This window comes from Ranitomeya variabilis, chromosome 7, assembly GCF_051348905.1.
Source record: "Ranitomeya variabilis isolate aRanVar5 chromosome 7, aRanVar5.hap1, whole genome shotgun sequence".
NCBI lineage: Eukaryota > Metazoa > Chordata > Amphibia > Anura > Dendrobatidae > Ranitomeya > Ranitomeya variabilis.
In genome coordinates, this window is record NC_135238.1 from 175,507,228 (window position 1) to 175,519,578 (window position 12,351).

Here is a 12,351-nt window from a genome sequence, read left to right on the forward strand (position 1 = left end):
AGGGACTGCTTGGAGATCAAACAGGAAAAGGGAACTTCCCACTATTTCTGAAGATACCCACAGAAACGGCCAAACCAAGCGTGCACAGAAGCACACACAATAATCCGGCGCCTCCATTAGGGGAGGGCTGCCTGATATAGCCAATGGCAGCATCTGACTGGAACAGCAGTTGTTCCGGGTCAGATGCTGCCAGTTAAGGAGCCGGCAGAGCGTGTAGCCACGGCCTAAGGTGCATGCGCAGATTCGCCGCCGGACGTGAGCCTGATAGCGCAGGAGAGAGACGCCGGGACCCACAAGAAGCAGAACGCCGAGACGCCGGACCGGTAAGTATTGGGGGCAGGGCGAGTGCAGCGGCGGGTAGCGCGGCAGCAGGCATGACAATTAATAAGCAATGTAAAACCACTCCCTCTTCATAAGGCTGTGTGGATCGTAGGCTCGGAGAGGTGACATATATAGAAAACAACAAAACAAAAGTTTCCAGCTGTAACTTTCCACAAAAGCTGGGTAAGGCTAGGTGCCCACTCCATTCCTGCACTTAACTGAAGGTATAGGTCAGTGTATACTTTACCATATACCTCCAGGAAGAAAAGGTTATGTTAGCCACAATCTGGCTAGTATACATCTTAAAAAGCACTCCCACCAAACTGTTTTCTACACCTGTGTAAATGTACATATAGTACAGTGTGTGGTAAAACTCTCCGATCGTCCTCTTCCCCAGTTTCCAGCACCACTCCGTTCATCTTCTGGGTAACATGGCAGCTATTTTGACTTGTCGGCTCACACTGAGCTGTATGGCTCTGAATTATGAAAGCTTTATGTCAAGAAAGTGGAGTACAAGCTTTGAAAAGTCACAAAATTTGGACGCAAATAGGAGTGGTGCCAAAAATGTGCAACTTTCAGGTGCCGCATGTTCGTCTCCGCGGGCGTCGGTGCACACAGAGTGGACATGAGATTTCTTGGAATCTCATCCACTATGCTGTAACATCTGGCTGCAGCAGTTCCCGATTGTGGGCACATACTCGGCATTTTCACATCAGTTTTTCCCAGCTCCATCAATATGAGCGCATGACGGGCCGTGGTTTTCTATACGCCAGAAATCTCACTACAGTACCTAACTGGAGTAATATTTCTGGCGTAGCACACGGAGGCACATGTCACTTGTCCACCCCACCTCATCAATACCAGCGGGGAAAAAAAAGATACAAATCAACAGTTTTGATTCATCAGGAACTGTGTGTGAGCCAAAAAGGCTTTTTTACACTGTAGTCCTCGCTCTGACAGTCTACAGACTTACATTGTAAAGCGACTTCCGTCTTACGCATAGACCCCAGTGTGAGCCGGCACGTGACGTAGGAGAGGACCAAAGCGGCATTGCAAACCAGAGAAAACGGTGATAGCCGAGTATATTACCACACTTACACTACATTTACACAGGTTTAGGCAATACAAAGTTTGGTGGGAGGGATTCTTTAACACCATTATTTAAACATTATTTAAAGGGGGTCGTACCCTTTCACCTGTTTGTTTTTTTAGCAATGTGTAAAATATCAAACCAATCATTACTCACCCTCCCCAGGTCCAGTGCTACCTGTTGCCACTGTTTGTGCAATCTCAACCAGAGTTGGATGTCTGAGCTCAGTGACTGAGAACTTATATTTTCTGATTTGAGATTAATCTTACATATTACCTTGGTAGAATAGAAAGGCTGGGCCCTGAGCTGTACACACAACTCCAAATCACGCCAAGATCTTGTTTAGATAGACACATTTGGAGATTATTTTCACACATAATCCAAACACTATTAATCCAATTTCTAGAGACTGGTACTGTCCGCTCTGATGGCGAACAGATACACATTCAGACAACTGCATCTTCTCACCAAAACTGACAGGGGCACCATACACTGCTGGCTCAGCACCCACTTTCCTCATATGTACAGGCTACGGCTATTCACAGTAACATCCTATAAGGTCTAGTCCAAGATGGAAAATGCACAGTTCATGGAGAGGCTTTCCTGTTGCCACAAGCAGGAACCATTGCGCCATGGTAGAATTCCTCAGAATTGTATCATACCCTTAATGGGCGAAGTTTACATCAATATTTAACTGTAAACATCACTAAAAAAAAAAAAAGTGGAACAATATAATAAACTTTAGAAAGTCCCTAACCAAACAATGGAGCGTTTCCATCCGGTAGGGTGTACAGTGTTATTGGTAGGTATGCCCCAATATGTGCCCCTGCAGCCCTTTAGGAGGCACACAGGTAATATGTCACATGAAAGCTATGACCAACATGATACGAGCACATTTCATAGATTCGGTGGAAACGGTCACAGCTGTGCGACATCCATCATATTCACAAAAAAAAAAAGAAAGGTCAGACAACTGAGGAGATACAAAAGTTCCAATTGATTTGACTTGTATAAGTAGTAGCAGTAGCCAGGCCACGTGGCGTCCACTTCTCCACCAAAAATACAAAGGAGGAAAGGGTCCGCACAAGTAACAAGAGTTGCACATGGCATACCAAGCATTGGCTTTAGCTAAGGCTACTTTCACACTTCCGTTGGTACGGGCCGTCGCAAACCGTTGGCCCAACGTACCGACGGACGTTGTGCTAAATTTAGCACAACGTGGGCAGCGGATGCAGTTTTACAACGCATCCGCTGCCCATTGTGATGAGCGGGGAGGTGAGGGCGGAGTTCCGGACGCGCATGCGTGGTCGGAATTGGCGGACACGTCGCACAAAAAAACGTTACATTGAACGGTTTTTTGTGCGTCGCGTCAGCCAAAACACGACGGATCCATCGCATGACAGATGCGACGTGTGCCCATCCGTCGCGATCTGTCGCTAATTCAAGTCTATGGGCAAAAAATGCATCCTGCGGGCACATTTGCAGGATCCGTTTTTTGCCCATAATGACAGATTACGACGGAGCCCAGAAGACGGAAGTGTGAAAGTAGCCTTAGAAGCAATAAATCCCATCCCAAGTCCAAGACATCACAAGGAACGTGGAGAAACCTGCAAGAAGAAACGCACTTTTTTTTAGTTTAATTTAACTGATGCCTATGTAAGTGCATGCAAGCAGCAAGCGGTTCTTGTACCCGTCCACTGCAAGCGCACAGTTACATACAGACAGGAGTGGCCTGATAATTTCAGCACTCATCTGCTCTTAGCCTAGGGGCTCCTTCAGACGAGCGTATACGGCGTGTGTAAAAATCACACAACTCACTGACCAATGTTATTCAACAGAGCTGTTTAGATGACACTATCCTCTCCCATATTTCAGATGAAACTCGCCCATTCAAGTGTATGGACTCACAAAGAAACCCAGATGTTGACATGGACATAAACTGAGGCCGACACAGACAAAAACACGCGGACACCACACGGACGGAATACAGATGTAAACTGGACAATTTTTCAGTCTCTCTAAGGGTATGTGCACACGTTGCGGATTCTCTGCGGATCCGCAGCGTTTTTTGAGGTGCAGAAACGCTGCAGATCCGCAATTGATTTACAGTACAATGTAAATCAATGAGAGAAAAAAAATGCTGTGCACACTTTGCGGAAAATCCGCTGCGGTTTAAAAGAAGTAGCATGTCAGTTCTTTTTTGTGAATCTGCAGCGTTTTTGTACCCATTCCATTATAGAAAACCGCAGGGGTAAAAAAACGCAGCAAATCTGCAAGAAAACCGCAGCAAAAACGCACCAAAAACGCTGCGGAACCGCACAAAAAATGCGACAAATCCGCAGGTGCGTTTTCTGCCAGGAGAGGCAGAATCCGCACCAGAAATTCCTAAGCCTAATCCGCAACGTGTGCACATAGCCTGACTCTGATCCCAGGCTAAAGCTACATTCACTCGTTATCCTCGCGGACAAAAGATCCCGCTCTTCTGAACTTACTGTAAGCTCTCATTCAGACAGCTCTTTTATTCTTGTACATTAAAGGGAACCTGTGACCCCCAAAATCGAAGGTGAGCTAAGCCCACCAGCATCAGGGGCTTATCTACAGCATTCTGTAATGCTGTAGATAGGACCCCGATGTATCCTGAAAGATGAGAAAAAGAGGTTAGATTATACTCACCCAGGGGCGGTCCCGCTGCGGTCCGGTCCCTCCCATCTTCATAGGATGACGTCCTCTTCTTGTCTTCACTCTGCGGCTCCGACTCAGGTGTACGTTGTCTGCCCTGTTGAGGACAAAGCAAAGTACTGCAGTGCACAGGTGCTGGGCCTCTCTGACCTTTCCCGGCGCCTGCACACTGCAGTACGTTGCTCTGCCCTCAACAGGGCAGACAACGTACACCTGAGTCGGAGCCGCAGCGTGAATACAAGAAGAGGACGTCATCGTAAGAAGATGGGAGGTCCCGGCCCCTGGGTGAGTACAATCTAACCTCTTGTTCTCATCTTTCAGGATACCTCGCGGGCTTATCTACTGCATTACAGAATGCTGTAGATAAGCCCCTGATGCCGCTGGGCTTAGCGCACCTTCGATTTTGGGGGTGACAGGTTCCCTTTAAATAAAAGTTCAGATCTTCATCAGTGTTTTGAATCAGATTTTCATCTGTGTAACAATTTTTACCTTCAGTGTTTCATTAGTGATTTTTGTCTATGCCAAAAAAAATGTGCAAATTTTTCCTACCATTGTGTGAACAAGCTCAGACTTTCGTAAGCATTTTATCTATGAATGAGGCCTAAATCGTGCAGTAATTTGTCTCTTCATTGGCGGGTCACAGGCAGCTGAGGGGTAGATACAAATGTCACAAGACTAGACTCTGATTAATGAGCTAAACAATATGGGCTCCTGAGTAATATGCTTTATATGTGCTGATACAGAGTGGAAAATGATAAGATCGTGCTCATTGTTTTAGTATTTCCCTATGGTGACGATTATACCAGCTGTCACTCAAATCTATGGCCACTCCAAACAGAATACAGAGCATGCTGCATCTCAGGGCTCATTCACACCACCGTGTTGCACATATATGTTCTAGCCATGTTTTTTTACAGATATAACACGTACCCATTAGTGTCTATGGGGCTGTGCACATGTCAAAGTTTTTTCGTGGACCGTGTGTGCGTGCAAAACACACGGAGACACTTGGTCTGTCTTTTTTCCGGCAGCACTGATGAAAAGGGCCAATACAAGTCTACTTGTATGTGAAAAACATGATCAGCATCAGTGTACAGTCCATGTACTGTCATTGTTTAACATTGCAAAGGATGGAGAAGCTTTGTCATCTACGGTATTTATTTAGCCATCCATGAAAAACACTGATGACACTGATCAAACACTCATGGTGAAAACTGACACATGGACCGTACACTGGGGCAAAACACTGATGACACCGGCACCATTTTTCTCACGTACTTGCTTAAACATGGAGGTGTGAATGAGGTCTTACAATGTTTCTCTTTAATGTTCATGGGGTACAAGGTGACTTATTCGCCAGCACTGTATGTAGAAATTAGCAGATTTGGGGAGAACATATGAGGCAGGACAGGTTTGTGGTGCTTGGGTGGATTCAGCTCACGTATAATTACCCAGACTGGATACAATAGTATTGACCTATTCTGAGAGCAGAACTAGTTCTACTTGTCTGGCTGTCACTCCTATATGGTAAATGGATTGGTTATGTGCATGTGGGACCTCGCCGCTCCATTCACATTCATCCCGCGAGAAGAGGAATGAGGGATCAGGACCCCCATTCTAGTGATTATGTGGGGTCCTAACGCAAAGACCATCAATGATCAGACGTTGTGTACTGATGATACATGTGTTTCATGGGACAAGTGAATATTTGTCATGACAATAAATCTCATTTCCTGAGGTAGCTGTACTTGTGTATCAGCCTCCAGAGATCTTGTGGGGAAACTGAAAATTCGGTTTTTTTTCCCGCTACCTCATTAAAGAGGTTGTCCACTACTTTTACACTGATGGCCTAAGCTTTTTAATATTCATCTTTTCTCTCTACATACAATACCGCGTAATGGAAACCTAGTATAGACAGAAAACCAGACAAAACATGTAACTACACAGACAACTGTTAAAAACCTGCATGAACCTGACTGACAACTATTATGACCGAGGACAAGCTGCTTCCTTTAGTGGATATATTGTAGCGATGATTAAAAAGAATACAGAATGTGACTTTTACATTAGCTTATAGTTCTTATAAAGTAATTAAAGCCTTGTTGGGATTCTGCAATGATTCAGTCATTTCATAGAAGCTAAAACTAAATAGTTCTGCCAACAGTACTCCACCCAGCCGGCTACAGCCGAGAGACGCTTTATACACGTGTGCCGTCAACCGTAACTCAGGCTACACAGCTACATACAGCAAAATAAAGAGAACACACCACAATATAAGGAAATGTAGTCCTCTGTTACATCTTGTACACACGCAATGCAGGCTGCCGGTAGGCACGCAACATAGATCCATTTAAAGGGGTAGAATCTGCAGTGAAAAAGCTGCACCCGCAATCCGAACAAGTGCTCAGGATTCTACGAGGGTGTCCTGGATTTTTTTGACACTGCATCGGCACCCAAAACATCTGTGATTCCCCCTATCCCTTTGATTTGCCTTCCCCAAACTCTGACCCCAGAGACTGGTATATGAAGTGACTGCTACAATCATGTGGCTGCTGACTGAGGAGAATGGCACGCCACCATGGACAAGAAAGGGGCACTGGTACTGGGGTGGCGGGTACTCTCAGCAGGCACCGCTACAGTCAATGACAACCTATATTACAGGTAATGCCGTGTGCGGTGCCATATTATGGACAGTTTTAGCAGTAAGGTTAGGGCAACACCGAGGTTTTTAGAGGCAGAAAAATCTGGCAAGTTTCTCAAGGAGAATCCATTACAGAGAATGCTCCTTTTTATAGAAGTGTTCTTTTCTCAAGTGAGTTTAAAAATGTTTTACAAGCTTAACTCTAGCCCCCCACTGTTTTTGACACATTTTTTGTAAATTTTAGGTCAAATTCCATGAAAACTCTGCCTTGAATTACATGTCATGTTTTCGAAGCCTTGCTCAAGATAAAATAAAAAAAAAAATCGAAAAACAGCATTTGACCATATGTCATCATTTTCCTGAACAGTCTTTGAAATGCATTTTCCCCCTATATATATATATATATATATATATATATATATATATATATATATATATATATATATATATATAATAAATATAAATATATACTTTTTTTTACAGCATTTTGACTGGATGTGTCAAGTCTGAAGTGGGTCCACTCCTCAGTAGTGTCACTTTTTAGTCCACCGTGGGTTCTTCAAAACTTTTCCAGGGAGAACAAAATAAATAAAAGCCTCTAAATACTTCTCATACGGACTGCAAAGTGGATTGAACACAATGAGTTTTACAAGCTGTTTTTGCAGCAGATCCGAATCAAAATACTCCTCATAAGACTCAGCGTGAACCTGGCCTTATAATCACAGCTATATTGCTGTTACATCAATGCTGGATGACAATAATGTTTAAGGGTAAAATATGAGGAACCCTGCAATGAAGAAACTGAGCAAATATGGCCAGAAGAGCTCTGAAATAAATCTGCCAACCCCATACATTTGTTTAAAGCTCTAGACAAATAGAGTCAAGTGCAAGACATCTATGGAGGATAACTTAGGACACATCATGCAGAAAAGTACAGCACCGAGCGCAGAGCCGGCTTATCCGGAACATGCACATTGCTGCAGGCACAACTTCCTGTTACTCAAACTATGAAGTAAGATCTCATAGCCAAAACCACAAGACACATAAAAAATATTAGTAAAGTGAAGTAAAAGAGTGACTCCAGGCAAACCCCCCTGAACCGTCTGTTACTGACTGAGCTACGATATGTCCCACCCTACAACATCCTCCATTATGATGATTCCACAGGATCCCCTGCCCCCAGATCACCAGGACTGCGTGCGGCCACCATGACCCTAAGGACACGTTCACACCTTCAGTATTTGGTCAGTATTTTACATCAGTATTTTTTAAGTCAAAATCAGGAGCAAAACAGAGAAAAAGTATAATAGAAACACGACACAACTTCTGTATTTGTCACCCACTCTTGAATTTGGCTTAGAAATACTGGTGTAAAATATTTATAAAATACATACTAAATATGTCAACGTGGAATAATAATAATCATCATCTGTTATGGTATGTGCACACATTGGGCAATTGCAGATTTTTCTGTGCAAAAACAAACAAAAAATAAAACAGAATATTGCCAGGAAAACCGCAGAGTAAAATGTACATTATAACACTTTTTTACATCCATTTGAATGGGTGAAAACCGCTGCAAAACAGCTGTCAGAATAGCCCGGCTGGAGATAGGAAAGAGACGCTTATGGGTCAAATCTGCAAGGAAGCAATAAGCAGCAGCGTGTGTACGAGACTAAGGGAACGCATTCACTTCTGCTGGTGCTGGAAAGTGCTGCGGTTTATTAACCTTGAAATAACACAGCGTGTGCACAAGCCCTAAGAGGAAATATCATGGCAACTAAGAAAGGGGGAATAAGTTACACAAGTCCCCTGGAGGAGGAGGAGGAGGAGGAGGACAACAATCCGAGGGCCGCTGAGGAAACAGGATGATGAAAGTGCCAAAATCACAAGACCGCAGGAAAGTCAAGTCCTGAGTAAGGGGGGGACGCTGACCCAGAGCCTGGGCACACTGTATGCAGCCACATAGTACAGAAATAATCACACAAGCAGGAGATAAATGGAGAGAATTCATCACTTACTGTGAAGTGATTGGGAAGCCGGCTGACAACCTCCGGGCTCTGTATGAAGGCTCCCTAGCAGCATTGGCAGGGGGTACGGGGGCTTTCTGGGGGTCGGCACCCCTGCAGGTAACAGGTAGAGTTTGGGCCCCTGCAGGGGGAGCTCCTGTCCGCGCTCCTCTCAGTCTCTACTTACCACGTTCTGCGCCTCGGGGCTCAGGCAGTCGGAGATGTCCTGCATGGCCGCGTCCGCTCTGCAGCCTCCTTGTGAGAAGCCTCCCGGGATCAGCTGCTAAGCCCGGGCTCCGGGCAGGTGGGGGGGCTGAGCGGCTCTTCTCTCACCGGGCAGGAGCGCTCATGGGAGCGGACAGGTGACTCCCAGCACCGCAGGCCCGGCTCACCCTCACCGGCTGCACAGGTAACAGGTCAGCCGTCTCCCCGGCCGCCGGCACAGTGCAGGGAGGTGCAGGAACTGTGCACAGGCGGCAATTTCCTCCGTGTGACTGTGCGCCCGCCCCTCACACTGGAGACGACAGCTCACAGCAGCAGCACACCTCCCGGGGCGGCGGCACAGGCTGCCACTTACTGCACCCACCACACGTACAGTGCCACTTACTGCACCCACCACACGTACAGAGTGCCACTTACTGCACCCCACCCACCACACGTACAGGCTGCCACTGACACCCTGTGTACTGCACCCACCACACGTCCAGGCTGCCACTGACTCCCTGTGTACTGCACCCACCACACGTACAGGTTGCCATTGACAACCTGTGTGTACTGCACCCACCCCAAGTCCAGGCTGCCACTGACGACCTGTGTACTGCACCCACCCCACGTCCAGGCTACCACTGACGACCTGTGTACTGCACCCACCACATGACCAGGCTGCCACTGACGCCCTGTATGTACTGCACCCACCACACGTCCAGGCTGCCACTGACTCCCTGTGTACTGCACCCACCACACGTCCAGGCTGCCACTGACTCCCTGTGTACTGCACCCACCACACGTCCAGGCTGCCACTGACTCCCTGTGTACTGCACCCACCACACGTCCAGGCTGCCACTGACTCCCTGTGTACTGCACCCACCACACGTCCAGGCTGCCACTGACTCCCTGTGTACTGCACCCACCACACGTCCAGGCTGCCACTGACTCCCTGTGTACTGCACCCACCACACGTCCAGGCTGCCACTGACTCCCTGTGTACTGCACCCACCACACGTCCAGGCTGCCACTGACGCCCTGTGTACTGCACCCACCACACGTCCAGGCTGCCACTGACACCCTGTGTACTGCACCCACCACACGTCCAGGCTGCCACTGACTCCCTGTGTACTGCACCCACCACACGTCCAGGCTGCCACTGACACCCTGTGTACTGCACCCACCACACGTCCAGGCTGCCACTGACGCCCTGTGTACTGCACCCACCACACGTCCAGGCTGCCACTGACGACCTGTGTACTGCACCCACCACACGTCCAGGCTGCCACTGACTCCCTGTGTACTGCACCCACCACACGTCCAGGCTGCCACTGACACCCTGTGTACTGCACCCACCACACGTACAGGCTGCCACAACCTGTGTGTACTGCACCCACCACACGTCCAGGCTGCCACTGACTCCCTGTGTACTGCACCCACCACACATCCAGGCTGCCACTGACGCCCTGTGTACTGCACCCACCACACGTCCAGGCTGCCACTGACGACCTGTGTACTGCACCCACCACACGTACAGGTTGCCATTGACAACCTGTGTGTACTGCACCCACCCCAAGTCCATGCTGCCACTGACGACCTGTGTACTGCACCCACCCCACGTCCAGGCTGCCACTGACGCCCTGTATGTGCTGCACCCACCACATGACCAGGCTGCCACTGACGACCTGTGTACTGCACCCACCCCACGTCCAGGCTGCCACTGACGACCTGTGTACTGCACCCACCCCACGTCCAGGCTGCCACTGACGACCTGTGTACTGCACCCACCACATGACCAGGCTGCCACTGACGACCTGTGTACTGCACCCACCCCACGTACAGGCTGCCACTGACGCCCTGTATGTACTGCACCCACCACATGACCAGGCTGCCACTGATGCCCTGTGTACTGCACCCACCCCAAGTCCAGGCTGCCACTGACGACCTGTATGTACTGCACCCACCACACGACCAGGTTCAGTTGAGAGGACGCTGAGGTGGGCACTATGAGGCTGTGTTCACACAGTGTTCTTTGAAAAAGTTGAAAAACTTTATTTTTGGAAGGAATCACCACTTTAAAAAACAAGTGCATGTCTCCTAAGTGGATCCTTCTGGAAACTGCTCAAATCTAGGTGCTGTGCAATCATTAGGCCACGGTCACACGTTCAGTATCTGGTCAGTATTTAACCCCAATATTTGTAAGACACAGCCAGGAGTGGGTGAAAATACAGAAGTGTTTCTATTATACATTTCCTGTGACTGTTCCTCTCCTGGTTTTGACTTATTAATACTGAGGTAAAAAACTGACAAAATACTTAATTGTGCCCGTGACGTTAGGGTATGTACACAGCAAGTTTTTCTGAAGCAGGGCCTCTCAAAAAATAATGCCGGAGAAATCGCTTAAAAAAAGGTTTATTATGGAAGAAACAAAACTGGGAAAGAAAAAGCGCAATAGGGTCTTATCCAGCGACAATGGGGTGTCAGGAAAAGGGGAGATACACTGACCTTGCTAGGTTGCGGAGTGGCAGCACATAACGAGCATATAACACAGCTGCTGCACAGACACCGGTCAGGAGGACGGCCATAGATACAGAGAGGAAGACGGAGGGATCACTCATGCGCTGCTGAGATCCAAAAATCAGTAAAATTAAAACATTTATTTACACAGGTTTAAAAGTCAACACATTTCGAGGTCACGCAGGACCTCTTCATCAGGACAAACCTCGAAACGCATTGACTTTTACATCTGTGTAAATAAATGTTTTAATTTTACCGATTTTTGGATATCGGCAGCACATGATTGATACCTCCGTCTTCCTCTCTAGAAAAAGGTTTAAACACTCTTCCTGTTCAGTTTTACTGTAAAACCACTTTTCTATTCATATGTTCAGTCTTTTGAGACATTTTTCTTTCTACTTTAAGCTTTGAAAAAATTCCGGGAGGGAACAAAGAACGTGTGTATTACTTCTTTGAAGCAGCTCCTGATGGAAAATTGCTCCAAACCAGGCACTGAGAAAAAAAAACAAAACAAAAGGCTGCATAAAAAATAGCTTCAGGAAATGGAAAACTTCCTCTGAAACTACCAAAATCTCTTCCAAAACCGCTACAGGAAAGGAAAAACTCATCCAAATACTCCCTAAAAAAAGCGGCATTTCCTAAGGTGGTTTCCATCTGAAAGATTCCCCATTTTTGAATACTTAAAAAAGATGATGTCTGCAGATAGCCTTAGAGGCAGATTCCTTATGGAACGACTCAAACTAGGCACAGTCAACTCAAAATGCTGGAAAAAAACCTTCAAAAGACTCATTAAGGATATGTTCACACTGCTTTTTTCCCTTATTTTTTTTTTCTTTTGAGTATTTTTTTTGGTTGATTCTTGAAACATTTTTTTCACTGATTTTTTTTTT

The 12,351-nt window shown here is 46.8% G+C and overlaps 2 protein-coding genes across 28 annotated transcripts in view; one reads left to right on the forward strand and one right to left on the reverse strand.

The window, feature by feature from the left end:
- The window catches only part of LRRFIP1 (LRR binding FLII interacting protein 1), a 127,806-nt gene that overhangs the window by 72,552 nt on the left and 42,903 nt on the right, over positions 1–12,351 (reverse strand). The window contains exon 1 of one of the 26 annotated variants that reach the window (XM_077272333.1): positions 8,928–9,320. The exons of 22 other annotated variants lie outside the window; for them this stretch is intronic. In XM_077272333.1, coding sequence (XP_077128448.1) covers positions 8,928–8,972 — 45 coding nt within the window. In that variant the 5' untranslated portion in view covers positions 8,973–9,320. Of the gene's footprint in view, positions 1–8,927; positions 9,321–12,351 lie in introns of those variants that run through there. 3 more of the 26 variants (XM_077272305.1, XM_077272317.1, XM_077272323.1) reach the window with 3 other exon arrangements.
- Positions 8,950–12,351, forward strand: part of RAB17 (RAB17, member RAS oncogene family) — an 89,623-nt gene continuing 86,221 nt past the window's right edge. The window contains exon 1 of one of the 2 annotated variants that reach the window (XM_077272334.1): positions 8,950–9,149. The gene's annotated coding sequence lies outside the window, so the exon portion shown is untranslated. The remainder of the gene's footprint in view (positions 9,150–12,351) is intronic. The other variant, XM_077272337.1, reaches the window with a different exon arrangement.